The sequence below is a fragment of the Pollachius pollachius genome (assembly GCF_949987615.1).
Source record: "Pollachius pollachius genome assembly, chromosome: 1".
NCBI lineage: Eukaryota > Metazoa > Chordata > Actinopteri > Gadiformes > Gadidae > Pollachius > Pollachius pollachius.
The window spans coordinates 15,706,623-15,722,333 of NC_136934.1; the positions used below are offsets into that span (position 1 = coordinate 15,706,623).

The window sequence follows — 15,711 nt, forward strand, 5'->3', positions numbered from 1 at the left end:
ACCATTTAAAAGATTGACATGATCTGAGATAAGATAAAGATGTCATCCGAAATGTAGAGTTTTTAATCTGAGTCAATCTGACATGCGTAGAAAGGGATGTTACATTAAAGACTGATACATCAGTAAATCAGCTTATGGGCAAAGGTTAAATCTCACAAAGGTTGCACTGATGCAAAATGAGTTGGATATCTGGTTTGGGAGGAGAATATATGGCCTGAAACATCAAAATATATAAATGACTTTGTTAATGTTGAGCTTATTGTAGATATTGTGGTGTACAACAATGGGTAATGATCCCTTAACTATTTTTTATATTTCCATAAGATATTTATGCCAGTCAGGTAGCCCTTTAACTTTGACACAGATATGTTTTTATTGTGCTACTTGACATAAAAAATTCACAATGCATACAAACAGTAATGTATTTACATCATGAAAACAATGAATTGTGAATACAAAAATACCATTTACAATGGCCACCTCATCTCTGGTATATTTGGTAGGCAAAGAGGACAGACACACATATGGGTCAGCTGTTGTGTATAAAAACATGACTCACCTGATAGTATTTTCAGTCTAAACTTTAAAAGCGGATTGTGACCTCAGACTGAACACATACACATACAGCGGCCCAGAGGGAGTTAGAGGTAGGTGGAAATATCTGTGAATCTCTGTAATCCTTTCCTTGTTTACATTCTTTATACACACAGACATGGATAACTTCTATCTCAGACCAAAGCAAACAACCGTCCATTCACAGGGGTTAAACAGAAGTTCAGGGCAGGAAACAATGGAGGTAATTTTACTTCACGTTGCAGGGTGGTTGATCATTATTAGGATACGGCAATGCTGTCACACGCGCTGGCACAGTAGCTCTTTCATAAGGACGTTAACGGACAACTATCCTGTGTGCTCGACCAGCTGGCCTTCCCCATCGACCGCCATTGTCGGGAGACGACGGTGTCACAGCTGTGAGGATTCTTGGAGCCTTGGCATCTATGACCTCCGAGCTCCAAGCTGGTGCCATGAACCTGAAACAAAGAGATGCATCACAATCCAATGAGACCCGATTTCAAATCTTCCTGATCTTTTTGCATCGACACAGGGTTTTATTTCAAAGTGACCTGAGGGAGCAAAGGGAATACGGCGTTGAAGATTAACGTTAGGTCAGAAGCAGAAATCCGAACAAACGTACAACATGAAACAGGGTTATACGACCTACAACAGTAGGGTTGGTACGTGGACATGTGACATGTTAGACGACGCGGCTCCTCACGCCGACACCGTGCCGGGGCGTGTGGCGTTCCCCAGGGTCGGTGAGGAGCAGGCCTGACTCCTGTTCCTGCTGAACTGAGCCAGTGGTTCTGTAGGACTGATAATCAGCTCAGTAGGCACAGGAGTCCCAGGCCCGTGTCTCGGACTGCGCACGATAACTCCTATTCACCGTGGTCGGCACGGCGACCAAACAAACAAAACAACACAAAACTACAAGGAGGGCTTTTATTTTTCTAATAATAGGGGGGAAAAAACACATCTAATTAAATCACACCATTTTCCATCAGGAAATTTGCTGTGCAGTCCATATTAATTGGAACGGACAAGATGACCAGCCCGCTCTGACAGACGGTGTACACACTGACTTCTGTCGTCGTGATAACTGGCCGATATTAATAGAGCGGTGACAAGTGGCGCGGTGACTTATGGCGCACAGGAAACGGCTCACCATGATTTAGGCGGAAAGAGTTTATTTTGGTTTGCTTTCTATAACGTTCCTTTGTTCTTCCCGTGTGCAGAGAACCATCTCCGACCCCCATTAGAAAGCAATAAATCAACTTCTACATTACAGGCTCGGATGGCAATCCCCCCTCATTTTAACGGCCCTTTGATAGCCATTACTCTTTAACCAGGCCCTAAATATAGGTCTCAAACTGGCAGACCTCTTCCACATGGCCCTCATTTCTTATTCACACATCTGTCCTCGCTTATGCTCCACTTTGCTGGCATAAGCGTAGGGGAAGGTATAATAGCCTTTCCACTTACAATATCCTGGCTCTTACTAAACAGCCAGACGTATGTCACCATTTGGACTTATAGATCGACCATTTCAGAGTGCGTAGAGCCAGGCTTCTCGATTCGAGTAATACACATGTTTCTGGGACGAATTCCGTGCCGTTCCTCATTTCCCATATCGAACTCCCTCGCCGCAAAATATATAGACATTTCAATGTGGTTTAGACGGAGTAGTTTCAGAATTTTGAGCTTTCTAGGTCCATTGACACTGAAAAGCAAGCAATCCCAGACAGAGATGTATTTCATCATTGTGCTGATTGATGCCTAATGTATGGGGAGGACATAAATCAACACACAAATTAAACTAGGCTGACATATCTGGGATTCTCTCCTCACAAGCGAGCAACCGCATTGTTTGTTCGACGTATCTTGAATTATACGGGAACCGTCCCATGGTGCAATCTGTCACGCCTGCGACTATAATGCATGTGATTTATGAGCGAGTGGGAATTCCTGCGTTTGTTTGTATCACTGGATCAGAACATTCTGTTTCCTTTCATTTATCTCAAGAACAATTAGGGAAAAAAGCTAAAAGCATCGGGCAGGAAGGTATGCCATATTGTACAAATATAGAGAGCCTGATAAGTGAGGAGCTAAGGAAGAGATGTTAGCCTCTTCTATTTTCAAATGCCAATGGCTACGCTTGGTGTTAAACAGTGTGGGAACATGTCCATAAGGACTTGGACGTTTTCTTCTTTCATCCCACAAAGAGAGATAAAATCTGAATCAATGTGTTTATTTATACTTATGCCTTTGTCTTACAGCCTAAACATTACCTAGTCCATAATCCCAGGCATAATCATTTAGACCCGGAGCTGAATACTGATTTGCCAATGTATCTAGACACTCCGGCTGGGCTAATATAAAATATATTAAAGTGTCCGTCCATGGCAGTAAGTGGCAATGTTCCCAAGTGTCAAATGCAGGCGGTCTCCTCTAGCTTACTGTTGTTTGCATCACTTTTCCCCCGTTCCTGATATAATATCTCTAGGAATGTCTTGAAATAATACCTTTCAAAAATAAAAATAAACAATGTGGGTAGTGGCTTCGGGAACTATCACAAAAATGTTTTTATTAAATAAATCATCAGCATCTCCCTTCCTCATTATTATTTTTTATTATTATTGTGATGATTAATGTGTTCCGGTTGGTAAACATTGTTGTATGAAAATCCCTGAAGAATCCTTGCACTAATAACGAAAAACAACGTGAACAGGACAAGGCGAGGAGGAGTGATAATGCTGCTGATGATGAAGATCATAAGGGTAGACTCAGCTTCCAATACAGTGTCTGTCGGTAGGATTAGCAGCCGTGAAGTCTCCCTAGGCCTCATTAGGAGCAGTGGTAGCCAGTTAGGCTGGCTCCCACTTTAAATACTTGGCTTCAGCCCTCAATAACAGTACAGAATATTCACCGCTCTCCTTCCCAAAAACCAGCCCTTCTCAAAATTGAGGAGGAAGGAAGAGCAAAAGGGTGAAAGACAGGAATGAACCGAAACTACCAGGATTTGACAAAGGAAAAGCAGGAGGTAGCAAAAAAGTAGTGACAGAAGCGTTGGAAGAAACAAGACAGAATCAAAGAGGGATGGAGAGAAAGGAAGAAAACACGTTAAAGGAGCAAGAGAGGGACGGAGACGGGCCAGATGACGCGTTAGAGCACGGGGTTGCGGGGGGCTCATTAGTAGCGCTGCACGGGGTTTCCAACCCATGAAGTGGCCTCTGAGCTCAGACAGACACACAAAAACACAGACATGTACACACACACACACAGACATGAGACAGACCGCAGGTGAGGGAGCAGAAGGTGGTTATATAAACAGACTGGCAGGTAAAATGGAGGTTGTGTGTGTGTGTGGGGACGGGGGGGATTACAGGAGTAGAAACGTGAGAGGGTGGGAGGCCGGTGGAAGGCCGAGGGGGGGCGATATAGGAGAAGACGGAGGATAAAGCTTGGATGTAACAGGAGACGGAGGAGGAGACAATTCCGGCAGCTGAAAGGTCAGGCAAGAGGAGTCTGGGAAGATGGTGGGCTGGAGAGGAGAGGAGACAGGAGGGAGAGGAGGAGACAGGAGGGAGAGGGGGAGACAGGAGGGAGAGGAGAGGAGACAGGAGGGAGAGGGGGAGACAGGAGGGAGGGGGAGACAGGAGGGAGAGGAGAGGAGACAGGAGGGAGAGGGGGAGACAGGAGGGAGGGGGAGACAGGAGGGAGAGGAGAGGAGACAGGAGGGAGAGGGGGAGACAGGAGGGAGAGGGGGAGACAGGAGGGAGAGGAGAGGAGACAGGAGGGAGAGGGGGAGACAGGAGGGAGGGGGAGACAGGAGGGAGAGGAGAGGAGACAGGAGGGAGAGGGGGAGACAGGAGGGAGGGGGAGACAGGAGGGAGAGGAGAGGAGACAGGAGGGAGAGGGGGAGACAGGAGGGACAGGGGGAGACAGGAGGGAGAGGAGAGGAGACAGGAGGGAGAGGAGAGGAGGAGACAGGAGGGAGTGGGGGAGACAGGAGGGAGAGGAGAGGAGGAGACAGGATTGAGAGGGGGAGACAGGAGGGAGAGCGGGAGACAGGAGGGAGAGGAGAGGAGGAGACAGGAGGGAGAGGAGGAGATACGTGAGAGGGAGAGAACACAAACCTGATGGAATAAAAGGAATGTGTGATGGTAAACATGTGTTGTGCATTCGGAGGGCGTGGTGTGTAAACGCACGCACACGTCGTCATTAACAGGTTTTTATTAGAATACCACTGTAATGAAGATTGACATCTCTTTCTTAGCTTTTAAGATTTCTCTTTTTTCTTTCCTCCATTCCTCTTAATCATACTTCTTTACCTTCCCTCCTTCCTCCTTTCCCCTTTATCTTACTTTCTTTCCTTCCTTCCTTCCTTCCTCTTTATCTTCCTTATTTTCCTTCCATGCCTCCTTCCTTGTTTTCCTTCCTTCCTTCCTGTCTGGTGCTCAGGGTCATGCTCTCCTCAGGTGCAGAACTTAGCCACTGTGAACAAAGAGGAGATCAATCACTGTTCACCAATCAGCTAAGCTCTGCACCTGGCTGGAGACAGAGGTTACAGTGCACTGGCTCTCCGGCTGACTGACTGACGTACGCACACAGACACACACACACACACACACACACACACACAAACACAAACACACGCACACGCATCTACGCCGCTTCATGTATTGCCTGTAGTTTATTGCTTCCGGTGTCCATTTCAACTATCGCTGGAAATTCAGCGATAGCTAAGGCGCTGGTTCATTTGCATCTTTGGTTGATTTTATCTCATTGTATCCAACATCTAAATTCACTTGTGTGGTCTGATCAAATAGTCTGAAACCCAAGTCTGTCCTTTATTCCCAAAGTCTGAACTTGATTCTTGCTCACACACACACACACACACACACACACACACACACACACACACACACACACACACACAGACGCCTCAAAGGGCACACTCACATGCTCTCCGAGAATCATGCTTGCTGGAGGTCAGTTCGGTTCCTAGGGTTGTGTGAGGGGGGGATTGATACCATGGCAGCCGGCTGGGTCGGGGTTGTGTGGTAATCCCTGGCAATGTGATTTTATCATAAATCACAAATCAGCACGCCAGGAACCCTCACAACCCAGACATGAAAGAACATGATCATTTTTCTCGCTCCCTCTCTCACATGCGCAATCACGCACACTGACATCAGGCCCAGAGACCTGTAGATCCTTCCTCCTCCCCCATCCTCCCTCATTCGTCAAGGCTGAGTGCTTCAGCGTTATGCCCACTCATTAGGCGGATCAGGAGGGATTCCAGAGGTATGTAAGGGGAGGGGGGGGGGAGAACATACCTGGTGCTGACATGTTGTTTTCACTTCATACACCCCGCCCCCCCCCCCCCATGCTGCCTCAGGGTAATCCCACTGTAATCTTAGGGTGTATGCGTGTCAATGAGTCTGCGTATGTGTGTGGGTGTAATTACATATGTCTGTGTGTTGGAGGGCCTTTGAGTGAGTGTAATTGCGTTGTGATTGTACCCTTCTTGCATGCAATATCTCATACCTGTGTGGTTGTGTATGTATGTATGTATGTATGTATGTATGTATGTATGTATGTATGTATGTATGTATGTATGTATGTATGTATGTATGTATGTATGTGGACAAGCGTGTCTTCAATAATGCTGGAATGCTTATGCAAGTCGCTAATACATAAGATAGACACACACCCTTTGCATTCACAAACATATTCATGCAAGCACACACAAACAAACAAAAACACACAAATACACACACACACACACACACAAGCGGTGCTGGTTCTTCCATCATTTTAATTGGCGAGCGATTTGGCGCCGCACTTTGTTGACCGGTATCGTCCATCGCTGTTTACAGGCCCTGGTTTGGTTTAAGCCAATGGGACACAACAGCTAACAATATGTCAGAATTCTTTACGTCCTCCATCTAGCTCCCCACTGCCTCAGTAGCATCCAGGCCCCGCAGAGATCTGCAGCAAAGAGCTGCACCGTCGTGATGAAATATGTGTGTGTGTGTGTGTGTGTGTGTGTGTGTGTGTGTGTGTGCTAGGGGTTACGGTATATGTGTATATCAAAGATATTTATCAGGACCAGGCCAGGCAGAGAGCACTCACTGAGAAAGCTTTGTTCCCTCCTGTGCAAGTACATAAAGCTGTCTCCTAACGCGCGCCTTTGTGTGTGCAACGTGTGTGTGTGTGTGTGTGTGTGTGTGTGTGTGTGTGTGTGTTTGCGTGTGTGTCTGTCTGTCTGTGTGCATGCAACGTGTACAAAGTGTGGGTGTGTGTGTGTGTATGCGTATTTGCTCGATGTGTGTGGGTGTGTGCAACGTGAGTGTGTGTGTGTGTGTGTGTACGTTTGCGTGTCTGCAGATAAAGGTGTCCTGCGGTGACTCAGTCCCAGCATAAACAGGAGATCTGGGCCTGGAAGTCATTCAGGTTGATAGAGACAAATATCCGTCTTCATATAATCACCAAGGGACTCTTCTGGCCCAGCAGTCCCCCAATCAGAAGCTTTCCCTCCCTCTTTTGCTTTCTTCCTTTTATCTTTCTTTCCTTCTTTCTTTCTATCAACCCATCTAGTTCCATGTAGCGTGTGTACGAATGTGCACAGAGGAATGTTGAGGTAAACAGCCAGAAGTCAGTCGGACTTCTTCTGAGTAAGCCAACCCAGACCAAAGCCTGCCTGCACATCGTTTACTTTGAGGAATAAGTTCCCCACAATGCCTGGCCTGACACACACATCCTGTCATGGCATGGAGAATTCTATACACACACACGCACACACACACACACACACACACACACACACACAGACACACACACTGCCTAGTTAACCAGGTGACTTCAGCTAGATTCAACACAAAGGACTCCTGGATAAAGCCAGTTGGGTGGGCAGTTACAAGATGGACATATCATAGCTCCCATCGACAAAGTAAAAGAGGGACACAGGAAAATGGCTGCTGTTGTAAAGTTTAGAAAGGCGTGTGTGTGTGTGTGTGTGTGTGTGTGTGTGTGTGTGTGTGTGTTTGGCAAAAAACTGAAAACGTACAATTCGATTACATGTAATAACACAATTCGCTTCAGCGGTGCATGTTTCCACCAGGGGAATTCAACATAGTTTAGTATGTTTGCTGTGCATGTCCATCTAAATCCTTTTCACAGTAAATGAACGGTGACCTTATGAAAACATACTTTTAACCACATTTCTTCGACTCAGGAAAAATGAATGCTGGTAAAGCTGGAGTAAAGATTCAAGTCAGATTCAGGGATAAGGGCTCGCCATTGGCTTAGTGAGACAATGCTGATATTCACATTTGGGATGAATATCGGTCTGCAGAGAGAATCCAAATTTCCTCTTCTGATTGGGCCCTACTCACCCAGCTAACTCAGCATGGGTGCACAATGAAACATGTCATTTATAAGCCAATGAGGGTTAAGCCTGACAGATTACCTGAGACGTCATAGGACCATCTCCTCCACCACTCTGCGTGCTGATTGGTCCATCTCCTCCTGGACCAATGAGAGACAGTGGCGGGCGAGAGCCTGCTGCTCCGCTTTCTCCTGCACCATCAGCTCCCCATACAGATAAACTCCCATGGCCTGAAAAACACACACACACACACACACACACAGAAAGGCACATGCACACACACACACAAGCGTGCACACGCAGGCACACAAACACGTTATACAATGTTAGATTGTATGTTCCTCGCATCTTAAGAGGTGCAGTCCGTAGGATTTAAGAGCTATTATTTGAGTGTTTTTGAGTTCTACTGACAAATGTACTTATTGTAAGTCGCTTTGGATAAAAGCGTCTGCTAAATCCATCTTGCCTGTCAAATCACAGGTGTGTGAGAGCAAACTTATCGATGGAGGAGAAACATAGGGAGGGAGGGAAGGAGCAGAAAAGAAAAGAAAAAAAGAATTTCTTTGGTTGATTTGTTTCAAACTCTCTCTCTTAATAACTCTCCAATCGCACTTAAAGCACCTCTAATGTATACTATAACTCCTATGTATACTTTCGACTAAACAAAAAATGTTGCGTGCATTTATTAATTTACCTGGTCATGAACCAGGAAGTGTTGGACATCTTGGTAAGCCTGGGAATGCCCGTGTTTCACCACCAGTTCACACCAGCGATGCCTCACCTGGGAGTAGAGCAAACACACACACAAACAAGTTTTAAGTCCCTTAAGATCACTGCATTTTTGTACCATTGACCAAAAAATGACCAAAGAAATAACGTGAATTGAATTGAAGAAGATATAAGCAACCTCTCTAAATATAAAGAAAACTAAGCCTTTTCAAACCTTCATTCAAGGAGCAAAACTAGAGAACATTGCACTGACAAATTTCATGTACACTGATAGGATACAACGTTTATTTCTGTTAATTTTGCCTGACCATAACATAACTTCTCAAACCTAACCTAACCTCTCAATCTCAAAAATCTTGGATGCGGATAAATATGGATTTGCACTCATTTCACACATTTTCTGCTCTGAAATGTACATTTCCATAAGTGATTTGTCAATGTCCATATACAGAATTGTAGTTGTTGAACGTGTTTTTTTTGTGCTGTCATGTTTGATTGTGACTGTGTGCCTCTGTGTATGGCTTTTAGAGTTTGAGTTTGTGTGTGTGTGTTTCTGTATCTGTGTGTGTGTGCATGTTTGTTTGTTTATCTGTGTGTGTGTGTGTGTGTGTGTGTGTATGTGTATGTGTGTGTGTATGTCTGTGTGTGTGTGTGTGTGTGTGTGTGTGTGTGTGTGTGTGTGTGTGTGTGCGCGTGTGTAAGCCGATGCCAGGCTTTTATTCCAGAAGGATCAATAGGAGCTCTGTTGCCGCGGTTACAGGAGAGTTCAGAGATGGGTTCTGCCCCCACTCTCAGCCATCATCTGATTTGTGTGCAATGCGTATGCATGTGTGTTTGTGTGTGTGTGTCTCCGTTTGTGTGTGTGTGCGTTATTCGCCAATGGAACTTGAGTGCGTTAGTGGTCGAGACATGTTGTCAGATAATTGGATCCCAGTGTAAAAATGCTTTCTGAAGCATACTTTAAAGACTTTTCCATGGATGTTTCAATCCATTTCCTTATCTGGCCATAAAGCACTTGTCCACACAAGGATCACAGAGGCTAAGGGGGGAGTGTCTTTTCTCCCCGACAGATCCTCTTTCCTCCCATTGGCTGGTTGGCCGTGTTTGCTGACGCCACAGCGAATAAGCTCTGAGTGCCGCCTGACTTGTACTATGCCATTACCTTGATTGGAACACGAGTTAACACGTCTCCTTAGGACGCTAGCTCAAGAAGCTGCCCTGCGTGTCAAGGGGAAAAATAAAAAAAATTGCCTGCAATACAATTGAGTTCTATTGAGTCTGAGCTCTTTTGTGTGTGCGTGTGAGTGTGCACGCTCGTGCGGTAGCTGTACTGAGGGGCCATTGTGCTCATTCCCCTTGTTTTTACAGCATTCAAAATGAGGCTGGGCAACGCACCATTGCCAACAGCCACATTCAAATTGCCTCCGTGACCTGCTGTATAAACATTAGGGTCACCGGCGCCGGTAGAGCTCCCTCTCACTCGTCCTCGCTCTGCTCCACTGGCCTTCTTCTGCTGATGTATTCATACAACAAACACCATGTTTCTTTCCATAGTCTTCTTGATATACACACACACACACACACACACACACACAGATATGCATATGAATACCCAACTAAATGCACAAGGCAAAAGGGTTTTCGAACGCAAACAAGAGTAAGGCAGGAAGTAAGACCAAAAGAGGGACAACGACAGAGACAGAGATACAGAGAGAGGGCATGGGAGAGGGAAGAGGAAGACAGGAAGAGACTGAGAAAGAGAGTCAAAGGGAGAGGCAGAGAGAGAGAGAGAAGCTTAGAGAGCGAGAGAGAGACAGAGAGAGGGTTAGAGAGTATATGCCCTTAGCTCCAGCCCTGCCCTGCCGGCCTGTGTAGCCCCAGCAGCTGTTCCGTGTGCTGGGTTACATTCCTGGGGAGAGCCTAGAGGGGAGCAGCTGCCTGGTACACCTCTCCATATGCCTTAACCCCCCCCACACACACACACAAATACACACACACACTCCACCCCACCGGACCCCCCGGCTTTGGCCCCTAACTCTGATGGCACACGCCATCACACAACTGCATTCCTTTGTGTAATATTGCCTCATCACCCCCCTTCCAACCCCAACAAACACACATACTCCCCTTCCTCCCTGCTCTTCCTCCCTCACATAGACAGTGACACACATCCACACCCAGGCACACACACACACTTGTGCAGAAAGTTACACAAGCAAGGCCGACGGCACCATCGTATAAGCCTCCTCTTCGTGCGAACATCAGCCCCCCTCGATGCAGAGATAAGCCCCGGCGCTGTGGGTGGAGGAGAGGTGGAGAAGCCGAACGCTCAGAGCACCACGTCGTATAAGCCGTGGTACGTAGATCACGTTTAACGACGGACCTTCATTTACTCACTACGGCCCTCGTGAGAAGGCCTCGTGAAACACAACAACGTGCCGTATTTCCTCGGCGTGTTAGAGGGATTGAACAAATAAAAGGTGTCTTTCCTCTGTGTGTGACCCCAGTCTTCCTCTCCATCGCATCCGACCCCCGTGTCGTCCCCCCCCCCCCCCCTCTGCCTCTGCGTGGGTACAGGAGAGGGCTTGAAGTGGGGAGGGGGGGTCGGGTCTCCAGTGACCGGGCAGGGTTAACCTCACCTAGGCGCTGGGGGAACCCGGTACAATGTGGCCTGTGTGCTTGACCCACAGATGGCCCTTCAAGCATGCATGAAATGGTGCGCGCACACACACACACACACACACACACACACACACACACACACACACACAAGGAAACACACACACACACGCAGGAAACGTTTACTTGAACACACACGCACACACACACGAGGATGAAGGAACGGTAGCCATCACATGGGACTCGTGAAAGGAAGGGAACCAAAGTCACGCTCTCTCTCGCACTGGCTCTCTCACTGGCTGTGCCTCTCTCTCTGGCTGTGTCTCTCTCTTTGGCTGTGTCTCTTTCTCTCTGGCAGTGTCTCTCTCCCTTCCTCTCTCTTTCTGTTTGACACACTTGCGCAAACACTCACACATGCGAGTGCACTTACGCATGGCTGCACACAGACACACACACAGACACATAGACACATAAGCGCAAGTGCACAAACACACACACACACACTTGAATAAAAATGTGGTCACATTTAAATGTAATACATATACATGGGGCACATACTCCCAACTGCTCTCACACTCATTCCGGTTCTCCAGCCCTTGAGCGAGGGCTCACACGCCACAGACATCGTTTCCTCACACCATGCAGGATAAACCGAGACACGTTTAAGAACGTAGGCATTGGAGTTAGTCCGCTCCTCTTTCAATGAGCCTCATCCTGATGAAGGGAGGCAACCATCAAATAACTGACGTCACAGCCTAATAAGGTCATGTCACCAGAAGAGGTAGAGAGAGAGACAGCGAGAGAAAGAGAAAGACAGTGTGAGAGAGAGAGGGAGAGAGAGAGATAAATGGACACATTTATGTGGACAGACAAAGGTGATTAACCTCGTCTGAATGACATTACTGACATTAGGTCTGGATCATTGCCTTCAGCTAGGTTCATGTGTGTGTGTGTGTGTGTGTGTGTGTGTGTGTGTGTGTGTGTGTGCGTGCATGTATTCAAGAGTGCATTAGTATGCACATAATGACCCTGTGTATTTTTAGCGAACTCTGAAAGTTTTTCCGGGAAATTGCAAACGAATTCCCCTCAGGTCTGCCAGCTTCATCGGACCCCCAGGGCCCCCAGACTGAACGCATGAACACACACCTGGGTCTCACACACAACCTGTCGTTTACCACACCTTCACCCAGAACACCTATTACATTCATCTTTTATTGAAGAAGAATTTGCATGGGCTTTGTGCCATAAAGGACAAAGAGAGGAGAAAGACAGGAAAGTGGGCTGAGAGAGTGGATAGGCGGAGAGGCGTTTTGCCAGCATGCTTCGTGTGAGCATGTTTGAAGTGTGAGTGGGTTGAGCCACCGCATCTAACGGGTTGATTTCAGCGTTTGACTATAGAAAAGCATTATTAAAATGATAGAAACGGGAATGTGTATATGAGCGACAAAACAAATGCAACTTTTATTACGGGGTGCTGTGTGGCATTGCATGAGAGGTACAGTGATTAACACTCCGGCTAAGTATCACGCAGACACAAACCTATGAAATATTCATGGGATCTTTGCTCCTAAAAGGAGGAGTGTGTTAATGACAGGGCTAATGGGGATAGAAGGACTTAAGAGCAACTGTTTTCACAAAGACTCACTCATATACGTAAGAAGAAGCTGAAAATAATGGCATATCATAAGAAGCTCAAACAATTGGCATCTGAATACACTGTACAGGAAAGCACATGAACCCAGTGCTACCCCTCCACTCTCCCCCTCCCCCCACACACACACAGAGAATACATGCTTGCACAGACAAGCACAAGATGCACAAGTGCAAGCACATACACCCATCATTAAACTCTAAGCCTATAATAGTGCCATTAAGTAAGGCGCTCCTCTAAAAATGGGAAGAAAATACTTGCAGGATTATGTCAGTAATGACCACAGTAAAGATTGAATCTGCAATTACAGCAGAATTTACTACAGAGCACTAAGCGCACTGCCTTTGGGATAGGTAGGAAAAGCCTTCTGTCAATACGTTTTAAGGTGCCTTTTATGTGCAGATATCATATCCTGGGATGACTAATCCTAATTGTCTTTGTACGATGTGTGTGTGTGTGTGTGTGTGCGTGCGCGGGTGCAGGCTCGTACCTCAGCGTCCTGCGTTTGCAGGTGGTAGGTGGTGTTCAGAGATCGCAGGGTGGTGCAGCTCAGCACCTCCTCTTCCAGCAGCAGCTCCAGCAGCAACACCAGCCTGTCTGACGTCAGCTGGGGGACACACGCAGGGGGCAACGAGGCTCGGGTTAGGTTCAGCTGACTGATGCACAACCGGCCATAAAATAACAAGGGTAACACCCGTACCCGAAAGAAACAGCAGAAAATAGAGAGCAGAATTAGACAACAGACACACATACACACTCACCCCAAAAAGAAAATGGTGTGGCTGGCAATTTGCTTACTTATGCAACAACTTATCGAATAAAAATGGATAATATCCATGCGGCAAAGAAACTATAGGAAATACAGCCCATAATGAACACACACGCAAATATATGTGGGTGTCACCCGCAACAACTGCAAGGCCAGCAAAATGATCTGGATAGCTGAATAACTCATCTCATAGAGGTGTTCACAATGCCAAATTATGTTTACATTTATCAACAAGAGCGGGGTCTTCATTTCTTTCTATGGAGAGTGTTGGCAAAAGTGTACAAATTGCAGGGGGGAACCTGTGGCTTAATAAAGGTTATTATAAAATGATAAAAAAATTATCATGTAGGTTTATCGCTCTCGCTTCATTTGAAAATATATGAACAACAGAGGTATGAAATACTAAATAACATGAGGAAAGAGGGTAAAAATTCCTTGCACAATTATAGGAATGTTAGTTTGCAGCTTCCTCGACTTTCTCCCTGCAGTTTAAAGGAGAACGTTTTGTATACGGGTATCGAAATCTACAGCTGAATCCTCTCTATTGTCTTGAGGATGATGTAAGAAACAGGTTTTCTTGATATAGAGCAGAGAGAAATAAGACATGCTCTTCTCTTTAAGGACTAATCTCTCCAGGGACAGTCATGAGTCAGAGATGAATTGGAGCATTATTCGAGGATGTGGGCAGCGATATGAGAGAGTGATTTCTTTCTCCGGGGAAGGGCCCACGTGTTGTTGGGAGCTGTGCCCAGCCTTGCCTGAGTCTCACTGGGATACCACCCGCACCGTCAACACCCACCCCCCGCACACACACCCTGGTCCCATACTGAGACACAATTAAAGACACAAGGATCCAGAGAGACCAGGCAGGGTCGTAGGGAACATACGTGTTGAACTGTGAACACTGCGTGTCTGTGTGTGGCTTTTTGACCGTGTGTGTGTGTGTTTGTGTGTGTAGGGGAGGGATTTCTTTGTGTTTGTCTGTGTGTGTGTGTGTGTGTGTGTGTGTGTGCATGCATGACTGAAAGACATATATATCAAAGAAGAACATAGGGGGCAAATGAGGCATTGAAGAAAAAAAAAAGAGATGAAGAAAGTGAGCCAGAAAGAACAAAATAAGTGAAGAGAGCGCTGATGGCAATGCGGAGAGGCAGAGGATGAGAAGCAGAGCAATGGAAGGAAGATGGTAAACCACGAAGAGCCAGAAAACAAGAGGCAGACACGAACGCACACAGCAAACAGAAAGAATGTTCAAAGTGTTGCCAAGCGTTCAGCTCGAAATAGATGAAACACTTCAGTCATTTCGCCTCACTGTTTTTCCTTGCATGAACCAAAAAACTGCTGCTTTCCATCTCCGTGACACTCTTTAGCAAACATCCTCCCGACTAAGATCTGCTGGGAAATACCTGCAGACACCCTGAGATCAGCAACCAGCGCAGCATATAACAGTCGGAGCGGAGGGAATAGCCTTCATACAGAAGCTGGCGGCATGTCAAGTCAAGCAACACTACTATCAAACACACACACATATACACACACAGATAACCCAAACACACACACACACACACACACACACACACACACACACACAGACACACACAGACAAACGCGGTCATCCAACCCCAGCAAAAGGTCTGAATTTCATTGCCTCCCTCCTTTCCAATCTCCCTGCCTCCCCTCCTGTTCCTCTTCACACAGTTTTGTACGGGTGGGAATGGTGAGAGTGAGTGGTGTTTTTCTGCAGAGGCCCCTCCATCTATGTCGGTAATACAGGGCCCACAAGGGTGCTATCCCCCCACTGCCTCCCATCGCCTTTGAAAGTTGAGAGGAGCCCCTAGCGATAAACCCCTGCTCTGTCCAAACTCTCAGCTCTCTCACCAGCGTACACACACGTATAACACAAACGTATCCCAGGAATGGTAGACAAACAAGCCCATACAGATGCACATGCGCTACAAAACACACACTGTGCATTGTCTGCCGAGAGGACCC

The 15,711-nt window shown here is 46.6% G+C and overlaps 1 protein-coding gene across 1 annotated transcript in view; it reads right to left on the reverse strand.

Moving 5' to 3' along the window:
- Positions 1–348: 348 nt before the first annotated feature.
- Positions 349–15,711, reverse strand: part of aopep (aminopeptidase O (putative)) — a gene marked incomplete at its 5' end in the record, with an annotated part of 67,865 nt that continues 52,502 nt past the window's right edge. The window contains 4 exons of the mRNA XM_079745418.1: positions 349–1,031; positions 8,033–8,181; positions 8,646–8,732; positions 13,441–13,557. Coding sequence (XP_079601544.1) covers positions 8,041–8,181; positions 8,646–8,732; positions 13,441–13,557 — 345 coding nt within the window. The 3' untranslated portion in view covers positions 349–1,031; positions 8,033–8,040. The remainder of the gene's footprint in view (positions 1,032–8,032; positions 8,182–8,645; positions 8,733–13,440; positions 13,558–15,711) is intronic.